The sequence below is a fragment of the Excalfactoria chinensis genome, chromosome 2 (genome assembly GCF_039878825.1).
Source record: "Excalfactoria chinensis isolate bCotChi1 chromosome 2, bCotChi1.hap2, whole genome shotgun sequence".
Taxonomy (NCBI): Eukaryota; Metazoa; Chordata; class Aves; order Galliformes; family Phasianidae; genus Excalfactoria; species Excalfactoria chinensis.
Genome location: NC_092826.1, coordinates 114,075,958 through 114,100,936, shown reverse-complemented (window position 1 = coordinate 114,100,936; position 24,979 = coordinate 114,075,958). Strand labels below are relative to the sequence as shown.

General features: G+C 38.4%; 1 protein-coding gene across 2 annotated transcripts in view; it reads left to right on the top strand.

Annotated features, from left to right (window-relative positions):
* GADL1 (glutamate decarboxylase like 1) overlaps positions 1–24,979 on the top strand; it is an 84,840-nt gene that overhangs the window by 44,339 nt on the left and 15,522 nt on the right. The window contains exons 12-15 of one of the 2 annotated variants that reach the window (XM_072328534.1): positions 27–226; positions 6,050–6,101; positions 9,098–9,187; positions 12,481–12,540. In XM_072328534.1, coding sequence (XP_072184635.1) covers positions 27–226; positions 6,050–6,101; positions 9,098–9,187; positions 12,481–12,525 — 387 coding nt within the window. In that variant the 3' untranslated portion in view covers positions 12,526–12,540. The remainder of the gene's footprint in view (positions 1–26; positions 227–6,049; positions 6,102–9,097; positions 9,188–12,480; positions 12,541–24,979) is intronic. The other variant, XM_072328533.1, reaches the window with a different exon arrangement.

Here is a 24,979-nt window from a genome sequence, read left to right as displayed (position 1 = left end):
CTAAACCTCTGTTGTGTATCTAATAGGGTCTCCTGAAGAAATGTTACTCTGCCAAGGCTGCGTACCTGTTCCAGCAGGACAAGTTCTACGATGTCAGCTATGACACTGGTGACAAGTCCATTCAGTGCAGCAGACGTCCGGATGCATTCAAATTCTGGCTCATGTGGAAAGCATTGGGAACCACAGGCCTTGAGGAGAGAGTGAACAGAGCACTGGCTTTGGCTAGGTATCTCCTCATGATTTTAAGTAGTCTGTTTCATTGACTGAAATGCTGACAGTACTGACACTTCTCAGCTTGAAACAGACCAAACTGTTACCCTTTTCCCTTTTTGTTTCTACATAACATGAGGATGGAACTAGTAGCAAGAGCAGTAATAATTATTGTGATTAAATTTGCTAAAATATTTAATAGTAATTATTCCTTGTGACAATAGGGATAGATGTTGGTTAAAAAAAAAGAAAAAGTGAATTCATCTCTCAATCTACTTTGTTTAACATTTATGATATATGATCTAGGCATAGGACAATGCTTACCAGCATTCCCTCCCTCTTCTAACTCGCAACTGTATGTTCTGGTATTAATGCGTGTAATTAATACACTATGTGCCAGGTTCTGAGCCATGTCTAGCAAGAAGTAAATTTGCCATTCTTCTGTCTACTTAACTCCTTGCAAGTGAGGAAACAGAATGCCAGTGTTGTTTGTGGGGAAATTCATATAAGGACCCTGCTAACATTAGGAAGTAGAGCTATAAGAAAACAGAGGCAGATTGCTTTGAGGTAACACTTGTTTACTTTTTTCATATGTTTACTGAAATTCTCAATGTTTATAGTATGTTCATTTAGGAGCTGAAATGTATCTTTCTTTAGTAGTGGTTGGTTAATGTGTTTTTTTGTTGGTTTTTTTGGTTGGTTGTGGCTATTTTTTTTCAATTTTACTACTTACAGAACTGGATTCCACACATGAATTCCATGAAATTCTTGCCAGAAGGTGTTTTCTAAAGTGGTGATGATGTCTTAGTTCCTGGGAATAAACTCCTGTACACCAGTTGTTTTATCTTCTAATAGAAGAGATAATATTGAAATAACATAATGGCCCATTAAAAACAATTCACTTGAAGAAATGAGTTTATTCAGAACATGCACAGGATAAGCTATACTGAAATGTTCACCCACTCCTGGGCTACCTATGCACTACTGTTTTGGAAATCATTAGTATTTAAAGGCAGTCATCCATATAATATTGCCATTTTATTTTTAATATAAGCTACCAAGTTTAAAGGAACTTAATGTTTACTGAAAATTAGAGGAATAGTGTCACTTTAACAAAGTCACTTAAAGGAGAAGTTGAAAAATCCATGACTTAAACCCAGAGTGGATTAGGAAGCAGTAAAGAGAGAACAAAAACCAGAAAAGCCCAGTTGAGCTCTTGCCGTATTCTCTCTGATTTCTTCAAAGCTACTAATTAATTTACTGATTATATGTCCTTAAAATCTTCTGATTAGATTGCACCTTGTATTTGTTCTGAAGCATTGTACTGGTCTACATTTGTACAGAGTCTGTAATTCATTTCACTATCAGTAGGAGAATTCAGCTTTCTGAAGGTCACTGGCCAAAGTCATCTGACCTGAGTGTAGAGTGATTAATGACTTCTCTGGGATCAATATTTTCTTTAAATGTTAGGGTTCAGCTTCCAAGCTGAATTCACTTCTAAAGAGTGACTGGGATTTGTTTTGTTTCTTATTTTTCTGTTGTTTGAAGAAGAAAATTAATTCTTAGTCATTATCTGATGAAGTATATTCCTTATAGTAATTGCATTGCTATCTTGAGTTTGCATGTACATGGGCACTTTGCAGCTGAGACATCAGGTTTGCTGGGCACAATGCCAGGTTTTTTAACTACTCAACAGCTGTGCAGTCTTTTTCCTGGTCTGTTATGGTAGATTTTATTTTGATATTACTAAGATAGTATTTCAGTGTTCTTGAATAAAGACCTGGATTAATTCTGGAATTGGTACATTGGCTGCACAACCCGAGAGCAAGATTTGTTTTCTGTGGATAGCTAGAATTGCAAAGGTTTTAAGGTAATTGCAGTCATGTATTTCTGTTGCATCAAACTTTACTTATTGGCTATTTCATTAATTTCTTCTTGGTTTGGAGGTGAATCATGTTTTCAATATATTAGATATAACTCTTCCCAGCTCTGCACTTTATACTTGAGCATATTGCAGGGTTTTTTTTGCCTTTTTCTTCTTTTAATGACACCTACTTCTAACAGACATATGTCTGCTTTCGCTGCAGATTCCCACCCCTCACCAGATTCCCACCCCTCACTTTCCGTAAGGTTTAATCATGGCAAATAGCACTTCTCTGTGCATGCCAGTCCTCTCTGAGATTGAAGCCCTTCTGACATTCTGCAAATGTGGTAATAAAATTCCACTGTCAGCCATGGAAAGATGCAGAGTAAATTACTCCACTGCCATAAAATGAATTACAGACTGTACAGACTCAGACCAGCAGGGCTCATTGGCAGGGCTTTAAACTATGTTTAAAGGGGGAGGGCAATAATAGCAAGCCTGCCTGTGATAAGATATAGGGTGACATAACTAGGTTAGAGGGACAGGGTGCTAGTGGGGGCCCTCAGCCTGCTGCCCTGAAATGTGCTGGCAACACTGCAGCACACTTAAAATCTTATGACAATGAGACAGGTATAACTGAAGCAACAGGAGAAGACTCAAGGGAAATACTTCAAAGGAATTAAAAAATTATCTACCAAGAAAGTGACGAGGCTGGTTACTTATCTGAAGTTCCTCTACACCAATGCATGTAGCCTGGATTTGGAAAGCACCACACTACTAGAAAACCATAATATAGTTGCTGTCATTGAAACCTGGTAGAATGATTCCCATGACTGGATTGTGTCTATCAATGGCTCCAAGCTGTTCATAAGGGACAGGTGAGGAAGGAGGGAGGGAGGTGTTGCCCTCTACATCAAAAAACGAAATAGAGTGGGAAAAGCTGTCTCTGAAGAATGACTACAAGCAAGTCAAAGGCCTATGGGTGAGAGAGACAGAGGCAACAAAGGGAGCCTTTTGGTTGATGTCTACTACAGGCTGCCTGATCAGGCAGAACTGGTTGATGAAACCTTCTTCTTCCAGCTACAGGAGCCTCTTATCCTTCTGGGAAACATCAGCCACCTCGGTGTCTGCTGGAAAAGTAATACTGTGAGCTGTAGACAATCCAGAAGGCTCCTGAAATGCATCAAGGATAAATTATTGAGCCAAGTAATAGACAGCCCCACTGAGGGGATGCAGTACTGGGCGTGTTGCTCACCAGCGCAAATGAATTGATGTCTGGCATTAGGATTGAAGGCTGCCTGGTCTGTAGCGATCATGAGGTGGTGGACTTCACACTTATGAGGGATTTGGGACAAGGAGTAAAATAAGGGGGCTAAACCATGGGAAAGCCAATTTTGAGGTCTTCAGGGAGTCAACCAATAAAAAGCCCTGTCGTCAAGGACAGGGGAATAGAGTGAAGCAAAGCTGGCAGATCTGTTTTTCTTAGTGCACAAGAGTCTTCATCTTGAGGTGCAGGATGTCAGGAAAGGAAAGCAAGAGACCACATGGATGAACTGGGACTTGCTGGTCAAACTGGAGAGCAAGAAGAAAATGCACAGGCAGTGGAACCAGAGACAGGTATCCTGAGACGATGCTGCTAGACTGTGTAGGGATGAGATCAATAAAGCCAAGGCGTAGCTGCAACTGAACTTGGTAAGGGATGCAAAGAAGAATAAGAAAGGACTTTGCTGCTACATCAATCAGAAAAGGAAAGTCCAAGAAGGCATACTGAGGTGTACTGCCCCTCTAGTGATCAAAACAGAAGGTCTGGTAAAAACAGACAAGAAGTAGGCTGAAATACTAAACTTCTTTGTCTCAGTCATCACAAGAAACTGTTCTTTACACACCCCTCAAATAGATGGATTGGTAGGTGGGGGTTGGGGGACAAGTGTGATCTGTCTGGCCTTTGACATGATCCCCCACATCTTTCTCTCCAGAATGGAAAGATATGGATTTGGTGGGTAGACTGTTCAATGGATGAGAACTGGTTGCAAGATTGTATCCAGAGAATAATGATCAGTGGGTCAATGTTCAGGTAGAGGTGATGAATGATATCCATCAGGGGCCAGTATGAGAGCCATGAGCTATTCTCATGCTTGCCTTTCAGTATGCCTCATTTTCAACCTAAAGAGTAGCGTGCACATTAACAGCCAGATAACAAAAAGCAGGGTCTGAATGGTCATGGCAGAAAAGACCCAGATCCCAGACTTCTTACGATGAAGGGAAACATCTCAGCCACGCACAGTTCAGTGCAAGTCATAGAACTGTGTTGCTGGGAACTGGCACTTTGTCACAGCAATCATTTTATGGGAATATGTGCTAAGAGGTAATGAGTCATATGCACAGTACTTGTTAATGATAAACAATGAGGCAAGTCCCCATGCACAGATTGGAAAACATTGTACCATCTAGAGTGTTGTTTACTCTTTCCCTAGCCAACCTGTTTCTACTGCACCTCAGGCTTTGCAAATACAGCTGTGCTGGCAGTGTCCTTGTGAAGGCAGATTTCAGGGGTGTAAATAGGACCATGAGGGTTATTCTGACAGTTTTTTTTCCCCTCTAGTAGTGAATAAAGGAATTATTTCTGTGATGATCAGCAAGGCAGTTGCAGGCATGAAAATACTGAATGAATGCAACAGAAAAACAGGCTTATACAAAATCTGAAGTTAGATAGTCTTCATTTCATTATTGTTAGAAAGCACCTTTGTATAGAAGACTAAAAATATATTGACATGGCAATGCTGTCTGAGCTTGAGGTAATTTCGTCAGAGTTTTCCTTGGAAAAGGTTTCGAGTGGGGAAGTTATGGGAGAAGTCAACCTGCTTTAGCAGGGGGTTGATCAGGGCAGCCTGATCTTGTGGTTGGCAAACCTGCCCATGGCAGAGGAGTTAGAACATGATGATCTTTAGGGTCCATTCTCCAGAGGTCTCTTCCAACCCCTGTGATTCTGTGAAGCACTGGCTATAACAAACTGTCTTCCTTGCTTCAGAATTCTGGACTGACTTCTGCCAGTGTCAAAGTTGAGATCATGTTTTAAAAAAATTGATACTGTTTGGATCCAAAGTTTTAATTTAAATTTTCTCCTTTCTTTTCTTTTCTTTTCTTTTCTTTTCTTTTCTTTTCTTTTCTTTTCTTTTCTTTTCTTTTCTTTTCTTTTCTTTTCTTTTCTTTTCTTTTCTTTTCTTTTCTTTTCTTTTCTTTTCTTTTCTTTTCTTTTCTTTTCTTTTCTTTTCTTTTCTTTTCCCTTCCCTTCCCCTTCCCCTTCCCCTTCCCCTTCCCCTTCCCCTTCCCCTTCCCCTTCCTCTTCCCCTTTCCCTTTCCCATTTTTAAATCTATTTTAGTGCATTGTTAGAAAAGGATGCCTAGGAATTATTGTGAAGTGTCTCACTAAATGGAAATGCACGTTGTTATATAAAATATGGAACAAGGACAGTAGCAGTAAAACTGATGGAAACTTAAATTCTGGGTGAAACTACGGGACCCTGGTGACGATAGTCATAGTGCAAGAGATGTAGGAGTAAGCAGGGAATAAGACAGCAGCACAGCGTCAGCACTTGAGGGAAAGAGGTTGAGGAATTTGTGGAAAACGTCAATGGAAATTTGCATCAGGAACATTCACAGCCTGATGTAAATAGGATCAATTTGTGCCATGTGGCTTCACTGAAAATCAGTGCCTGAGGACAGAATTTGGCCTCTCCTCTGTGCTCCTTGGCTTGCTGTAGCTTTCATTTGTTTCCAGGAGCTGATAGTTACTATATTTTCACAGCAGGTAGAAATGAGGTTTAACTCTGCAGTTTCTTCAAGGAGATTTGGGAAAGAAAAGGGGTAAAGAAAAAAAAAAGTTAAAAAAAAAAAAAGTGTGTGTTCAAGGCCTTTTTTCTTGCCTGTATGTATTCTATTGTTGTATGTTGTAAATTCCTGTGTTTTTAATTACAGATACCTTGTGGAAGAAATTAAGAAAAGAGAAGGATTTCAGCTTCTTTTGGAGGTAAGTGAAAATGGAACTGAAATGGTATTACTGTGGCTTCTCGTGTATTGTTTGGCTTTCTTCTTTTTAGCCAAATGCCACTTTACATTTGAAGTGTGTAATTCAATAAGCTGTGATGCACAGATGTGTTTGAACACATATGTTCTGTATTCCCTACCACCAGTCTGCCCATTATCATAGCTTCTGGGCCTGTATTACCTCAGGGTGTATAAATGGAGCGTTTTTCTGTCAAAGTGAAGAGTCTGACTGTAAAAAGGTCGTGCCTGCCAGATTTACAGATAAGATTTTGTGCTGGAAGAATGATCAGAATATTTTGATTCTAAAATGGACTTTTCATCTTTGAAGTCCATTTTTTTCCCTCCCTTAACTCCATTTCTACAACCATCTTTCTAAAAACTACCAAAAAGTTGTTTATTTTCATCACGGCTAAACCTGTCAGCTTAATATCTGATGATGGTCTTGCTTAAAGGAGAGTGAGCAGGGCTAAAGATTTTCATTTTTGAGCCTATCCCCAGCTATTTGCTTACTGAGGTTAATTTCTGGGATGGAAAAGGGGAGAGGGCATTGAAAAGGCTTGTCATCTGCCTTGTTGGAAGTGTATGCATGAGAAAGATGGCTGGGAGAATACCATGGAAAACAACAAATGTTAAGATGCGGATTTTGTTTACATTTGCTGATGCAATGAGCATTCCAGGTTAGGCTAGAATTAATATGAAATATAAAATATATTTAAAACCTCTCGTAGAACTTCTTTTTTTAACTTCGAAAACTGCTGGTTTGAAAGTGCATACTGGGAAACTGTATATGCAGTGAAGAATGCTGGGACACAGCACTTGATTGGTTTACTAAACTGGCACATTCATTAAAAAACTCTCCCTTCTCCATTATTGTAGGGATTGGCAATAAGGCTAGATGTAATGGAGCTGTGGAAGATGTTGATGAGAGCAGAGACTGTTTAGTTTGTTCAGGAACAGGACACCTTGATGGAGAATGAGATTGGAGAGAACATTATGGTATGGGCTATGAGAAGGAGGTTGAGTGAAGGTGAGAAAGAAGTTTTCAGGAACACAAGAGGACAAGCAGTGGGAATTTGAGGAAAGTCAGCTAGGGCCAGTTAAGTGAGCCCTTTATGAAAGGAAATTGGACTTCAGACAAGAATCTTGGGAAGATGATCCTGTGGTACACACAGAGAAAGTCCTGTAATGAGAACCGTTCTGTAGCCTGGAAATACCACATGTGCACATGTCATCTTGAACTCCTCTGTGGTATAACTGCTTACCTGCTTGGATGAGAACTGTGACAAGATGAGAAGCAATAGTGAAATGTACTTGGGATTTTCTAGGATGAACAGTATTTTCAGAGGGGGATGAAGTATCTGATGTGTGAAAGGAAACAGAGACAACCAAGGAGGCAATATAGGCAGCGGCAATATGGTAATATATGCCATCTGCTTCATCCTGCCATCTGATTTTAAATAGTTTTAGAATAAACCCTCCAACAGTCATCTCATGCCTGTGTTCATGAGGAAATCACTGCCTCTTCAGGATCTGTGTTTGTGTGTACTCAGTGCAGGCACTTTGGGGAAAGAAATGGGACTTCAAGTGCTGAGCTTTATTTCATTCAATGACAGCAGGTGGCAGGTTTGCAGTTCTGTTCCTGCTGACAACAATATTCTCCTTGATGATTAAATTGTATTTAATGCATTCTTTGAAGCGAGGCAGAAAATGATATGAGCAGTTCCCAGTGCCCTTTCATGAAAGAGAACATCTCAGCTGGTGGGCTCCTCTCATTCAGGGTCTGCCTCCGTTGTAAGAGCAGCCGCATTCAGGGGGGTGAAGTGATGGTGTGATCCATCTATCAAGATTTCTTTTAACTTCTTTTTTTTTCATTCAACCATACTAATGAGGATGGTGTGTGGGAGGGAGGGGGAGTGTTAGTTTATAATCCAGGTTGTGATTTAGAACCCAGTTAAATACTGCATTGAGAGTGATATAGGTCAAGATTAACTGAGTGTTGTTGTGGTCGTATTGGATAGGATTGGAACACAAATCTACTCATGCTATTACTATCTGTACTGGTTAAAAAAATAGATAAAATAGAATAAAATTTGTTTCAAATTAGCTTGAAATTTAGTCAGATTCTTTAGTCACATTCTGTAATGGTCTGCAAGGAGCCTTTTTTCAATTATAGACAAAATGGAAACCTCATGAAACAAAATGCTTTCTTTTATAATGTATGATGAACATCCATTCTTCTTGTCAGGAGGTTTGCAGTTTACTCTCCACTGAGTTTAAATGAAACATTGCACAGGAGGGAAGCAGAGATTTGCTCGAAAGACCTGCTTAGACATTGGACAAGAGCTTTCCAGTATATGGCATGTATCAAATAGAGCATCCTGAGATTCATTAAAAAAAACCACAAAAGCAGGACCTGAGATGACCAGCATTAACTCCAAAACTACATAGTGTGCTGCATGTCATATGATCTAAGAGGGAACTGGCATAGTTGAGTAGAAAATTGACTAGGTGTGCAAGTACTAAGCAGCGCCAAAAATAATGGGCTTGTGTGGTGTTTTGTGTGAAATGCATCATAGGAAATTTCTATTTTAAAAAGAAAACTAAAAAAGAAAATATAGTAACTTTAAAGAGGAAAACAGAGTTTTGAAATCCATATGTTAGCTCTTTATGCCTCTCTTACACTGGTTTTGTCGTTCTTTTTTCCCCCAATGAAATTTTTTAGCAAGGTAATATTAAGTAGGTATGTCTTAAGAAATGAGTCCCAGTAGAATTTCATTTTCTGGCAGTAGTGGACAATGTTGAAAACTATTTTTTCAAATAAGGGAAACAAAAGATGAATTAGAGAAGAAGGACTAAAGAAAGTGTAATCTCAAAAGCTTCTCTCTGCTTCAAATAAGACAGAACTTGTTGATGAGCTGTAATATGTGTTCCTGCCCCATTGGTTTTATTTCATAAGCAATCCCTTGTTCTCTTGTTTAGCCGGAGTACGCAAATGTTTGCTTTTGGTACGTTCCACCAAGCTTAAGAAAAATGGAGGATGGACCTGAATTTTGGCAGAAGCTACACCAGGTGAGTGTAACATGAACAGTGTTATCTATAGCTTATTGATGCACTTATGTGCTGTGTAAGAATGTGAAATAGCCCCTGGCTTTTTCCTGGCATTTAACCATCTGTACAATAATGATCTAATTGTTAAATAGATACTAGCAGCATTTTAAATTTTATTCCTTCTTTAGACAAAGCAAATTTGTATTTTTTTAACTTAAAAAATGCAGACATTTACAATTATTCAGCTTACTATCAAAGCTGAAAGCAGATGGCATTACTGAGAGAAGATGAACAGTCTTGTCTGCATCTCCTGTCTAGACAGAGTATTCATTACCTCTTTCAGACACTGAACATTGTCCTTGAAACTTGTCTCACACTGCCATAGAAAATGTAGGTAAGGAAGTGCTTCAGAGTAAGTTTTTGATGTTAAACAACCCAAAAATGAAAGTAGAATTACAATGGTAAAAACTTCACTGGAGAGTATTTTTGGTAAGTCTTGGGTATAGGTTTGTGAACATTTTGAAAAAGGCAGCAGTGAAATTTTGAAGTGTAACTAGCTGGGAATCAGTTGTTAAGACCTGATTAAGAAACCAATAGACACTAGTGTTATGTATCAGTTTATAATCTCTGTGAGAAATTAAGTTTGTTAAGTGTTCTGCGTTTATTTTTGTTCCCTAGATTTCTTAGTAGAAATTAAAATTGATTGTTTTAAATGTATGAAATGTTTGAAATGTATAAACAGACAAAACAGGCATACTTCCTATCAAATTGGCTTTTCTTTCAGCAGCTTGCCTTTCTTGGTAATTGCTTTTAATATGCTCTGGATGCTGTGGTCTTTCTGGGATGAGGTCTTAATTAAATGTCTCTGTGTTGTTTTGTAAAGTATATTTAACCATTGCATTACAAAGTCATGCATAACCAGGGTGTGCTTTCACCATGTTTTCGCAAAGCATGGATAGACGGTGATCCATCCATCCAATCTTGTTAGGTTGAAAGGCGCATATATACATATACATAGCTGTATTACAGCTTCTGTTTCTGTGCATGAGTAAGGGTTTGAAAAGAGAGGAAATGGGAAGACATAGAAGAAATAATGCTGCAACTGCCACCTTCGATTTATATATGCCAGGGTGAAGACTGAGGAGGGAATGGATATGGCAGAATGAATGGCTTTGAGCACATACACTGTATGAGTGAGAGACTTTTTCAATTCCTGGTTCTCTGCTGTGGTGAACAATGGTGCACCCATTCAGGGTGGGGAACAGTTATGATATAGATTGAGCCAAGAAATGCAGATTCCTGGCAGGTGTTTTGTGAGAGAGAACTTGTATGAAGCTTCTCCCAATAACTGGGCACTACTGCAGATCTTAAGAATGCTTTTCATTGGCAAGGTGACATTTTCTTGATTCTTAGTGCCTCTGATGAAAGACTAAGAAAACCAAAATACTGCACATATCAGTGAGCAGGTGAGATGGCAGCACCAAGTCTCACACAAAATAAAGCTGACTTGCCTTTTTTTGCTAATGTCAGTTTGTTCTGTGACCGAAGGTTGCTGGTGTAAACACTATACTCTGTTCTTTGTATTGCATTAAACCAGTACAAAGACACAGCTGGGCAAGAAGGAATGCATCCTTTCTAGCAAGGTGTAAGTGATGAGTGATGTAGTCTGGAGACAGTTTTGCCGCATGCCATCAGCAGGCGGATGGGGATGCATACAGTTCCTTGACTGTGAATGCATTCTGCATTTTCCCATTATTTCACAAACCTGAGCATTGGGATGCTTTAGTTCACAATCTATCTTTCCAAGTAATGTTTAAACATCACAGTTATTCCATTCATTCAGAAATTAATCTTTCTTTTTGTTGACCTGCATATCTGACAATAATTAGGGAAACTCATCTCTTAAAAATCCCTTGAGCAAGTGATTGATTTTATTCAACCGCTTGTTCAGCAGTATTTTTTAAAATAAAATGATGTCTTCTAAGGTTAGCTATGTATATTTTAGTGCTGGTGAAAATTGATAAGCCAGTAACCCTGATCTGGAGTCCTCAGATTCATGAAGAATTTGCATAGTCCTATGCAAAATAACCCTGAAGGTTTTCAGCTGTGCTGGCTCTTCTCCAGCTTTCACAGCCCACTTTATGTGGAAATGTCAGGGTGGACTGCATCACAGCCAAAGCATGATACTTGATTCTGATGTCAGTCTTCTAGCTGTCCTACATAAATTGTCTATCTGAAGTTTCTTTTTTTATTTCTAGGGTTTTTTTTTTCTTTTTTTTTTTTTCCTGCCTCTTAAGTGTTGGGGTCTTGGGTGGGCTGTAGGTGCATAACTTGCTGTTTTCAGAATCTCTGTCATTTGAAATGGAAGGTGATAGAGAAGCGTATACTGGAAGATACCTGATACAGCCACTAGCTGGTCACGAGTCATCACTTCACCATAGAAAATGAGAAACAACATAGTGTGAAGACCAGAACAAATTGTATATCACCCTGTTCATCAATAGATAGGGAATTCTGAGTACAGCTATGGTCTTGCAGCATTTGCATCTCTTAGAATTGAAACTGGAGTTAGGTGTATGGGGAAGCTGGTACTTTTTTACAGTACATCAAGGCACTGGATGCAGGTGCATAGTCCAGGATAGCCCATGCCATGAATATTTTGCAGTACTCAGTATAAAGCAAATGGCATAACTCTTGTGATGCAAGGTTGCATACAATATCATTGTTCCTAAGAGGCATTTCTTCTTATAGAAACCAAAGAAATGGAAATCCATGTAACTGGGGAGCTACTGTTCAGTTCAACTAGAAATACTTGTAAGTGTGGTTGTTTTGCCTTTGCAAACTCGGTATGAAGGAGCCAGCCTTGGAGTCACTTTGCTAAAGTTGGATGTGCCCCCTAGTGGTGCTTTTTCTTCTCTCATGAAACTGCAAGATTTGCTAATCACAATCAATATGTCACTTATGCACAGTGATATAAGCATGATTGGAAATTATAAGCCAGAAGTGGAAGTGAGGAGAGAAATCAAAGTTTTAAGCCTATGCCATTCAAATATTCATATTTTATCCATAACAACTGATATCTATGCTTATTCTTACTTGAAACAATCTGTTTAAAAATTCAAAGGTACAAAAATTCAACTCTGGAATGTCTCCAGGTGATGCAGAAATAGCTGATTATTGATACTGCAGTCTCTGAAAGCCTCCTGGAAGCACAGGTTTTGTTGGGGCATAAGGAAGTATTTGGAGGGATACATGCAGAACTATTGCCATTCTATTACTAACCATTCCATCCAGTTATTCCTTATATGTTATAGATCAGCTGGCAGTTTGCTCAGTCTCTGTGTGATCTGGAGAACTAAGAAGGAGAACCTGAGGTAACTGTCTTTAAAAGAGCCCTTTCCTATGGAGCCTGGCTGTGCTAAGGGGCTCTGGAACATGAACTGTATTTAGTCTGCTCCTTAATGATTACTGCACAGTAAAGAAGGATAGTGGTTCCTTTTGCCAAATACCAAAGTCCTCAAAGCTGTGGTATAAAAAACTTCAGTATATTTCTGTTCAGTTTCTTATTCTTTATTAAATTTTGCCTAGGCTGTAGTTCTAAACAATGTGTGCTGGAATATCAGATTTCCAATGGTTCAGTGAAGGCTTTGTACACTGTATTTCGTTTCAACTATTCAAAATTCGAGTGTTGTAGTTTTGGACTCTATTCATTTGGGTTTTGTGGTTGGTTGGTTGGTTGGTTTGGTTTGCTTTCTATGCTTTTGTGGATTTTTGGACAAATAATTCAAGCTTTATTGGCAATATTAAAAAGCTGAGGATACACTTTCATAATAAAGCCCATATAGCTTGGAATGCCATTTTTGCTGCTTCTTTCTCCCACTTAGTAAAGGGCAGCCTTGTTCCTACCTTTCCCCCCACTTAACAGACGAATATAGATGTCTGCTAACTGAAGACATATTTGTAAAATAGCCTGTCATGCTGGCTGGTGTTGTGATACATTTATGTAATGAGAGGCTTCATATCAAAGCAGAAATATAAAGGGGTTGAAGTGGTGTTGCCTTGGCAACCTCTGAATCCTGTGGTCTTTGTGGTATAAATCAAACGCTAATCAAGAGCCCAATTCGGTATTCTCTATATATTCAAAATATGTGTTTACTATGGTAATAGGTTTGAATGGGAAGGGAAAACAAGAGCTTCAATGAACTGTATTAATAAAGTTTTCTCTATCTATTTTGTAACATCTAGAGGTGAATTGCACGGGTTATAACCACAGTATTAAATGCAGAAAGCCCAAGTTGATGCACAAAAAAGGTTCCCAAAATATCACTGCAAGTGTATTTCTATACAAAATATTATTGCTTAATTGCTTAAATGCCTTGCATACACTTGAGTATTATTTTATAGTGTGTTTACTGAGTAATATTAGAGACCTTTCACTAGGAATTCTGCTCACATTAGTAATTTTTATGGTAACAAACAGTGTTACTGACTCTGGCTTCTAGATTGACATGAGTTTCTTAGGAGGGGCATATAAAATGACAGGGAAATCAATGGTAAGATTTACACAGATTTATATGGGAGTTAAATTGGCTAAATCGTTGTGACTGACAGCTCTGGAGCTGTTCATCAGACATCTGTGAAAACTCTATATTGATCTAATTGTTTCTGATCCCACGTGTTTTCTTGTTGCATTGAACTAATATCATCATACAGAAATGTGTTTGGAGAAGAATAGAAAGAAAAAAGAATGTTGTTTTTTTGGTTTTGTTTTTGTGTTTTGTTTTTGTTTTTCAAATGCATGAGGATTGTTAAGGGATGGTGCCATGTCCTTTTCGCTAAATCAGTTGTGAATTTAAACAAAACTCTACAAGTTGAAGAGATGACTTTGTCAGGTCTAAAAGGAAACATCTTCCAGGGGGATGGATGATCCTTTCAGAGAATGTGATGTAGACCTTACAAAGGGTTTATCTGAAAAATCTTGGTTTGTCAGCTAAATCCTAATGCTTGACAGAAATTCCAGATTCATCCTCTATGATTTGTGGCAGAAACACTAGAAGGAGTAGTCACAGCTTCCCTCTGTCTTTAACGTGGAGAAGAGGAAGTCTCAGATCAGGACTTAAGCAACAACGTCAAACCACCCTTTGGAAGGATTTGTGTGTCTTCATTATTCAGAGGGGAAATTGAGAGATGCTAGGATCCCAGAATGGATGCCACAGTTCATAAACACAAATAAGAAGAATCTAGTAATGTATCCTGAGCATGCTCTGTGCTGATTTAAGGCTCTATTTCACCAGCTTCTGGAGGGAGGAGTTACAGAATATCCTAATTCAATGGGACTGGCTGGTGTCTCTGTCTTATGCTGAGGTGAGAGCAGGACTGCAGATGAGGCATGGCAGAAGGCGGGGAGCTCAGGAGGGAGAGGCACAGTCCTGAAACCACAAAATGAGTAATACAGTAATAAGAAGGACTTATGTAGTAATATGACCATTTCTCAGGAGAGAATGGTACTCAGAAATTCAATAATAAAATAACCAGTCACATGTTAAAGCAACAACATTTCCTATATTGCAACTAATTGTACATGATATGCAGTAGTAGATGAATAAAATCTTTGTAGTTTAGCTGCATATAAATTACTGTTATTGTTAAGCAGAGAGATCTGAGCTCTGATAAATGAGTAGGAGCGGTAAAATGGTCCAGAGTAGTAGAGGGAAATTATAGCATTGTTTTACAACCTTGTTAATGAGGGATTTGCACACTTCCCTTTTAATACATATTTCTGCAGTTTTATTTAATTCAGCAGTAGAAACTATTTGAAGCTGTTAATTAAAGAAAAGATTTAGCATGACCTTGTTTTAAGCGTATCCCTCTTAGATTTGTGTTGTAAGAACAGAAAAATAAAATGCTTCTAAAAGAAAAATGTTAATAAAAAATAGAATACTTTGGTTTCTTAGCACTGATCTACACATAACTGGAGTTTATGGCTTTTCTTTATGTTATACTTATTCTTATTATATATAATTCTTTATATTTACTCACTCTTCTTCAGTGAGTACTGAAGTAGTAGGACTTGACTAAGGGGTCAGATTGACTCTTAACGTCTCTTACTAATAGAATTAGGGGTTGACCCTTTTAACATTGACAATGCCCATCTCACGTTAGACCTGGGTACTAGCAGCACTCCAGTATATATTCCACCTTGGTAGAATTTTACAGCTGCATAGCTTTCAGCCTGAATGCAAAGGTTTGTGACTCTGTTGACCTATTCTCAAACTTGCTTTTCATGGTGATGGCTGGCATTTTAGGTGTGTGTGTGTAGGAAATAGAAAGAAGGCATATTTGTATGAATATTGCAACCTACAGTAGAGGTAATGAAATAAGGCAAAGATGTGAACGGTTTCCACACCATGCTATCTACAGTAGTCCTAAGTGATGTTTTATTATATTGTCATATGGCAGTTGTAGAAATTTATGTTCTAGCTTTCTGCACTGCCTTTCTTCCAGACTGGCTTTTCAAGAGTGGATAGTAGCTGTAGGCGCCAGTAAGTATTCTTACTTACGTGGAGAAATCCTTCATTATTCTCTTTTTTCATTTTTAGATCAGATTGAGGTATATAGGCAGGAATGAACATCAGTAAAAGATTCATTTTATCCATCCAATTTCTGTCCTTTGGAAAGCCGATTATGTCTTTTTTTATCCTTCAGTCACTTCCTAGACTTGTAATATCAGGTTATATCTGGAACTGATGATATTTACATTCCATCCAGCAATAAAAACATTTCTGGCAGCAAAGTGTTTCTACCTTAGGAATACTGTTAAATAGGTTCTAAAGCTACTCTTCAATTCTAAGAACTAAGAAAAAAACCTCAAATGGCTTTGGAGCTATAGTGTTTACTAGACAAGAGTGCAAGGTGACTTTTGTCAGAGTCTTAATGTTGAGCTATGCATGTTCAAGGCCCACTGAGGACTGAGGTCTATTGATCCCCAGTGCTCAGCATACAAAAGCAATCAAAGCTGTGGGGAGAGATTCTGCTGCAGCTCCGTAAGTTGCATGCAGGCTGAGCAAGGATTTCCTCTTTCCCAAAGAAGGAGGAAATTCTTTTAAGGATAAGGGAGGGTCGGATCATTTCTCTGTGTGACAGTGCATGTAGTGACATGAAATAAAGCTGGGGTGGATGGACAAAGAGGAGAAAAATATGGTGTGGAAGTAAAATCATGTGGCTAATAGGTTGAAAGCAAAGGACCAAATCCTTCAGGGAGATTAGTGCAAGATATCTTTTCATTGCAGTGTGTAAGGCTGTGTATCTAGCTCAGATTCTAGGAGCAGTATAGTCACTTAAGCCTGAATTAAGTGCTGTATTTAAAAACTGTGTCTCTAGGAATAGGTAGCTAACAGAACTGTTCTCTCAGGACCCAAGGAAATAACCTACTATAGCTGTGTATATTTTGTGTGGATGCAATCCCTTCTTACAGGTTTGGCTTGAGCAGTGCCTTAATTTTGCATACTGCCTCACTAAAACCTGGGTTATTCTAGCTTTCACTTCAGATACAGAAAAGAAACAACTAATTTCAAACCATGGCATTGTTGAAAGCTTCACACACAATAAAACCTGCTTTACATATAGGAGGCATCTAAGGAGCCTTGTGTTCAGTCTGAAAGGTTAGAGAAGCAAAGGCCATGCAGATTCGTTAGGACTGTATTCTCCACTTCAGTGTATTGCCAGATTCAGTTGACAAAAGGGTGCTTAAGCACTGCACAGACTCTGCTTTTCTGTATGAACAAAGACAGTGCTATTTAATTTATATCACTTTGAAACAGATAATTCCTCATACCTGAAGCAATGGGTGTTTTGCATTCACTGTTACAAGTACTGATGATTATAGAAGGCGAAAGGGGGGAATTCTGTTTCTTTTCCAGAAAAGTGGATTTGTTTGGGTAGTAAGTGAAAGTTGGCACAGTTCAAACAATGTAAGTAGGAAGTTGGTGACACACCTCAAAAAACCACTCTTTCCATCTTCATGAAGAACTCTTAAGAGTTATGTGAGAGAAATGTAAGACATCTAAGTGCTCCTAATGTGGAGATAATTGTTATCTTCATTATGCTAGGATAAAACTGGAGCATTAGAAATGTGTTTGCAATCATGAATGACCAAGGTAGAAAAGTAATGATTTTTCTGTGAACATAACAAAAATAATGTAACATTTTTTGTTTTTATTGTTAGTTGGCCCTTAGGCTAGTATGCAGAAATGGCTTATCTGAAAACTAAGTCAACTCTCTGATGGTTTTTTAAAGCAAACATAAAACTATTTTTATTATAAAGGAATTTAGGCTCAATGTGTGCTGCTAGTTAACACTTGTTTCATATGGAATAGTAGGTAAGTTAATAAAGAATTATCAATATTTTACAGATAAAGAGAATGGTGGAAATAATGTACGATTGTATGAGTTTCAAGCATGTTTTTGCATAAGAGCAGTCCAACATATCTTCCTTGTTTGTATCTCTCATTATTTTATCGTGGCATAATAAAAATAAGCACTTTTTGAGTCATGCTGCCACACAGAATATTGCATTTTTGTTCATTTTTTGCTTTAGTAATGAATAACTGTATATTTTATAATGCAGTACTGCAATACTTTTGGAGTTGTTCACATGCACTTTTTGAATATAAACATATGTACATGCTCTTGTGTACACATGGTTATGATTGTGTGCATATTTATATATTGGGATAATGTAAATTATTATTATTATTGAAGAAGGATAAAATAAGGCATAGTACTGAATTAAGTGGATTTTAAGAAAAAATTATTAACAGCCACACAATCACAAGAAGGCTGAGATGTAGAGTTCATCTTTGTGCATCCACATTTCTGTCTGTACTGCTTGTTTCCCCAAACAACACGTATTTCCTCTACTTAATAAGACTAATTACTCTTTCCTTCCCTTTAGAGTTAGAACATATTGACTAATATTTTAAGTTGCCTTTGGTGCCTGCCTGTGAAGAGAACTCCTTTTAATAAGGAAGCTTAGTTTGAAGACATTCAACACAGTTAATTTAGTTTTGGTTGATCCTATTGGCTGTGTTCTTATAAAGCATCGTTGTGCTCCTACGTATCTGTTCACTTCTTCATTATGTTCACTCAGTGCTATATGCATATGAATAACAAATTTTGGAAGGAAAAGAAGTTTGAGTTACAGGCTGAACTCCAAACTATAGCTCTTCTGAAAGTGTCATAGATCATGTTTAATAGCCTGTGGATCAGAATGAAAACCAATATACATTACAGGGGGAGCTCAATAATTGAAGCTTCTCAGGAATGTTTAAGTACTGGAGTCCTGAGGTCACTAGAAGCTTCTTTCTCTGCTCAGCTTCTACCAGAATAAAAGTTGTCCCCCTGTTCTATAATAAATAGTAATCATATATTAATGCATTGACTTAGATGATTTTATCTGGCATTTTGGGGAAAAATGAACTCCTTTGTCTTCCCTTTGCTCCTGCTGGTTTTCTGAAACATGAGAAAAACAGTCATTCAGAGTTTTGGCATTTCAAGGTGTTTCCATTACATGTGGTCACAAGTCTCTCCTCCTTCTGTGTGCTTGCAAAATGGTCCTACTATGGCACTGAGCATGTGAAGCTGATCTGCACTTCAGCTCTGAATTTACTTCGTTCACATGTGAAACTCTGAAACACTGTAATTGGTCCTTCACTAATGGGAACACATAATGATTTTTAAGTGAACACTTGCAGTGAACATGTGGGTGCTCAAGGGACTGAGGAAAAGGCTGTCCAGCATAGTCTTTGGTTTAGCAGACCATAGAACACAGAACTGTCTAGAACATAGACAGTCATTGTCTGTGTTCTTTAACCTTGCTAATACATGGTATTTCATCACTGAAGGATTAATGTGAGATGAAAGTGATGCCTGTTCTCCTCACTGGTCCCTTGCATAGGGTGAATCTTAGTGAGAGTGTGAGCAAAAAATGAGGCCAAGCAAAAATAATTTTCATCAGTTGTTTAATAGTTAGGGCACGACTTTTCTTGTTTTTGCCCACAGCAAAACTGTATTGTAGAGCGGAAACCACTACTTCTCAGTCTGTGCCTTTATCAGTGCAGTCTCTCCCCCTGCAGGGGTGTGGTAACAGGAGCTTCTCTGAATGTGTTAAATGTTTTATGAAGGTACTTGAATATCTGAAGTTGCTTATGGGCTGAAGTTTCTTCTAGTTATAAATCTTTCTAGTGTCATTGTCACTGTTGTGCCCTGTCAGTTGGTACCTACTGTAGTTTCTGAGTGAACCAAATGTTTTCTAGCATTCTGTTGCTTTTGTTGTGTTTAATAAATAACAGCAATGAATTGGCTGTAGTGCATTAACAGTGATTACAAGATTAATAGCACAGTGATTTTTCTGATCTCTTTATGGGGAATTAGAGTGAAGGAAATTATAATTTGAATTCCACCCATAGTTAGTGGACCCTCACAGCATGAGATGCTGTGCATTTGATGGAAAACTAGATAAGATATCTCTTTGCCCAATCAGCCAGAAAACAGGAGCTGCTTAACTGTACAAGTCTTTAATTTACCTCCAAAGAAAGGTATCCTTCTGCTTTGATCTGAAACATGGGCAACAATTTCAACACTGAGCTAACCTACCTGGGAAATATTGTATTTGCTATATTGGGCATAAGCGAGGAACTTCCATGTCATGTGGAGTTGCAAAGGGTAGCAGGGCATATGCAGTATTTCTGGAAAAGAAAGAGTGATAAACATACAGAGGTTACAAATTTCTAATGAAAGGATTATCTAGTGGTCATTTTGGGATACAGGTGAAACATTTATGGCTTTACACTTCTGTTCATACTGGACAGCTTATGTAGATTTTGTGGAAGAGCAGTAGTGCATGAAAATGTTGTTGCTTTGTTCCTAGTAGTCCAAAAGATGCATTTTTTTTTTGAGGAACACCGCAGTAGGAGTGCAAGTACTACAGAGGAGAGCATGCTCTCTGCCAAGGAGGAGCAATGAAGCTGTTATGCTTTCGCAGCCATTCTGCTGTCTCTCTGCCCTTTCCTGCCACTTCTTAGCACCAGTTCTTTACCACTGCAGTGTTTGTGCTCTTACAGTCTAAATGGGCCACATATGCTGGGAGAGATGTGTTTGGATGGTGGGCGTCCAGAGATCTGTGAAAGATATCAGCTGGCTTTATCTTTTTCACTTTAAAGTACACTTCAACAGAATTGTGCCTGCTAGGCAGGAATGTGTTACCCATCATTTATCAAGGTACAGCTGCTTATGAATCTAAGCAAATAAACTATAATTTACATGTTTGCAGCTGTTTTGCATCTAGTCATAAACTTGAAGCCTATGATCTGGAAGAATGAAAGGACAGAATAAACTACCTGGCATCCTTTGTGTTCACTGGGGCTTTTCTCTGGGAAGCTCAGAGCCTCCTGTAAAAGCACATCTTCCAGGAGGGCATCTTTTCTTGAATGGAGAATACCAAGGAATGGAAAAACTGCCATTTTTCTCAACATCTTCTTTAAATTGTTGAATTGCCTTCTTGTATAGAAAGAGATATATGGGCAGAGTGTTTCACATTAAAATAGCCTTCCTAACTTACTTCTCTACCTTAACATTCATGAACTATCATCAAGTCACTGTTCTTTCTTTTATTTATAAACTAAATGGATTCATATCTTTAAGTCTTCTTTAGTCACTGAATCCCTTCTGCGGCACTCAGTGTTCATCCAGTTTTTCATTATCATTAAAAAAACAAAACAAAACAACAACAACAAAAAAAGCAAACATCTAAACTCTGTATTGTTGCCAGTACCTGGATCTGCAATACTGCATATGGAGATAAAACCGTCTCTTAATGCTGATGACCAATCTTCTGTGTTTTCCTTTGGGAGCCCAAGCTGATGAGGCTTTGCAAAGAAAATGTATTGCATTGATAAATGCTGAAATGAAAACTTTTCTTGAAGAATAAACGACTATTTCAGAGAAATGGTCAAACTCAAAATAGTTTGTGAAGACTTTTTTAAAATCTTTTTTCTTATTATTTCCCCCCCCCCTTTCTCCCTCCCCCATTTCCCCCCTCATTGGATCAAGGAAAAGACTGAAATCCCAGACTAACCAGTGGTCCTGGCATCCATCTGAAGATCAGCCCTGACTCTTTTAAACACATCCATATAAAAGACCTAGTTATAAATCTTTATTATTTGTTTCTTGATGGAGCTTTTAAAACCTGATCTTGGTTCTGATATAGAGTGGAAATAATTACTGAGACCTCTGTTTCCTTCCAGGAAGGATTCTTGGTTTCTGATACGTGATCTGGAAGCTCATAGAAATTTTGTTTTGTTGCTGACTTGTACAGTTTTCAGAGTCAGTCCTTTAAGACAGTCATCCATTCTGAGCTGAATATGTTATTTCTTCTGTAATGCGTAACTTACCAATGGCTAAATGAGAAAGCTGTTGTTAGAGTGTATTTGAGCACAGCAGGTCTCTGCAATGGCCTGTCTGCTTCTGTTTTTGTCATTTTTGAGTCTCTCACTCACACGTGGTATCATCTGTCATTTATTGACTTCCAGAAAATTAACAGTGGGGATTAGTATTAAGACTGATCCTGATTTCTGTGGAGCCTCAAAGGCAATTGCATTTGATGAATGTTCTCTTTGCTGCATGTAAAGATATTATTGTTCAAATCTTATTAAAAGTATTACTTTTTCCTGCTATTTTTCACCTAGATAGTTTTTGTAAGTCTTTCTTATTATTGCTTTGTGTGAGTAAATCACCAAGAAAATATGTAACATCAGCAAAATTGTGAAGGCAGACCGACCATTAAAATAGTGCTTGGCAAAGATATAAATGTAACTATACCCCAAAAGGCTAAGTTTCAAATATGTTCAGATCAATTTTAAATTAACTATATGTTCCTAGCCTTTAGTTCATTATAAATTTAATCAGATATGAGCTTTTCCTGTATTTTACATTATATTCATATTGACTTAAACATCCTAATTTCACTAGGTCCATCACATTGCCACATCTAACCTTTGTTTGAATGCTAATGTTTGTATTCTGCAGTTTCCTTAGTGATTCAGAACTTAGGAGAAGATTCAGTCAGTGTTTTAAAATTCTTGGTTGCAAAGCCATCCAGGCCTGTAGATCTGAAAATTTGCCCTCCGTTGGTGTTTAACATCCCACTGGCTGCTACTGGATTGGAATGTTCATTGGCTTTGTGGTGGGAACCCTTTGCCGTGCTCCCTCCCTTCAGAAATGAAAAGTTTATTGAGTACTTCTGCCTTGTCTGCATTTCTAATGATTAGCCATGGTGCCAGCTTTACATCTATACTCTTGTACATAAAATGTTTCTTCTTTTCTTAATCCTGTCAATCAAGGATTTCTTTTCCTTCTGATAAATGTTCTCCATGTCACATTTATATTGATTGCTATCTGATCCATTTCCCCTTTTCAACTTGTTAAATATTGCTTTGTTATCCTCACTTTACAATGAACCAGGATTTGAGATAAAGCTGTCTTCTTTCTTGATTGAAAGATTGCAGCCTTTGGCCATCTGATCTCTCCTAATAAAGCTTTAAGCTTTCATCTGTTTTCTACCTGAAGTTCTTTGGAAATTGAGTCTTTTGGAAGGCCCTTTGTGACTGGGATCCTTTCCCTTTGCCTGCCCTGCATCAGGCTGTAATCAAATGGAAAGGTTAACATACAGATGGGTGAGACTATCTGTGTGCCACGATGTGGTTGAAATGAAGACCTAACACACTGTGTGTGCTTAATTCCTGCCATTGAGTTGGGACAGGATGTGATGCTATGTAAAACTTGACACAGGACCTGGGCTGTGCCAGTATCTGTGTAAATGGGATGTGGCAACTAGAGAACCCAGGGAAGGCGTAGGGAGCGCTGGGCATTTGTGGACTTTACATGCTTTTATGATGCCTGATGTCACATCGTTTTTTACAGAGACCCTGTAAGTTGTGTCTGTGCTTAGGAACCAGGTTCATTTTCATGATCAGTGGTAACCACAAGGTATTTAAAATGACCTAGAAAGCTTGTTGCTCGAGCTGGCAAAGCACTCTTCAGCAATTGATTTGGCATAGTGGGTACAAGCTGACTGTCGAACCTGCACTGTGTGCCCAGCCCTGGAAACCAAATATTATAAGTACATCGTGCTGGGACGAGCTGGCTGTGCATGGATTCGAGGCTTAATCTCCCTGACCCAGCAGCGGAGAGCTACACGGGCTTCTAAGGATTGCCTCTGGAGCAGGATTTCCAGCAGTTAAGCCACAGCTAGCAGTAAACGCAGGAGACCATCGGGGGGCACCAGAACAACAGTAATGGCTTTGTACTGCTAATTAGTGCCCGCACCGCTAATGCCTGTCTGGACCAGTCAGGAAGAAAAAGCAGCGAGGTCTGATGGGAGGAAATTTTTTCCAGTTCTTAAATCAGCATAATTTCCAGAGTAGTGCTGCCTGATCGTTTGAAGGCACGAGCAGTTAAAGAATAGTCTATACCAAGTGTGAATCATCTCGTATGTTCTGGGCAGCAACATCCTTTTCTTTATTTCTTCATTTAATCCTTTGTATAGAGTACATATTGCTTACAAGGTTTAGACTGGAAAGTAGATATTCTGAATAATTATCACAGAGAAGTGATAAGAAATGAAAATAATAACAAAATAAAACATGAAACTGTGAAGATTCTGTATTTCCCTCCTTCCTAAGCATTTAAGTTGTTCTGTTCAAACTCTGAATTCAGTGATGTCCAGGGAGTCAGCATCCAGTTTTAGCAACAAATGAGTGTTTTGTTTTGTTTTTTTTCTTCTTCTTTTATTCCTTTTATTTTTTTTTCTTTTTGTTTTTCTTTTCTTTTTTTTCTCCTTCTAAGTGACAGTTCAGCTGATGGTCTGAACTTCAGACATGAAGGGACACATAAAGATATGCCTTCTGGCTAGGGGCTCTACGTGAGTTCTGGGATGGGCAGATAGATATTGTATAACAGTGGCTGTCAGCTACGGGTAAGTCGTAGTGTCAGAGAATCTGCCTGATCCTTAGACTGCCTGTTAGTGTGGGAAAAACAATATTTTTCCTTTTAGAAAGAAAGATGTAACTTCTTCACTGTGCAGATCCTGCTTTTATATCCCTTGATCAACACAGTCACAGCACTACTGTGACACATAACACCGTGTCCTTATGCAATTCCTGGCTTTCATAAGGCAGCTAGGGGCATCTGGAAATTACTGACTTATCAGGTTCCCTAAGCCTGTCTGAGATCTCTTAAAAATGATGAAAAGAACTGTTAATCCTGCTGTTGCTTAACTTTCAAGGAGAAAGTCTCCTCCCTAAACTTGTGCAGCTCCTTAATTCGTGCGCTAGATGGTGATCAAAAGCAACATGTTGTGTGCTGTCTTTGCTTCTTTGTCGTAGCTGACAGTGGGTAATGAAAGTACATGAGACTGACCATTTTTTTCCTGCCAGCTTTGAACTTTTCCTCTGTCTCTGAGTAATTAATCGTTTTAGCAAAATCCTCTTAAAGATTAGAGTAGAAATGAAAGTGTTCAGTGGTGCTGCTAAGTTGTAATATTCTATTGAACCTGTGGCGTTTGAATCCTTTGTTTGATAAACATATAGGAAGAATCTTTGCTATTGTCAACAGCAAATATTCATAAAATACCCCACAACTTCAAACTAGGATTAGTGTTGCTTACACAATCTGGAAATTCAAATATACCCATTTTCAGAATAGTTGCTATGGACTGAAACCCAGTTTTTGAATGTGTAAATTTAGTGCTAGTGTTTG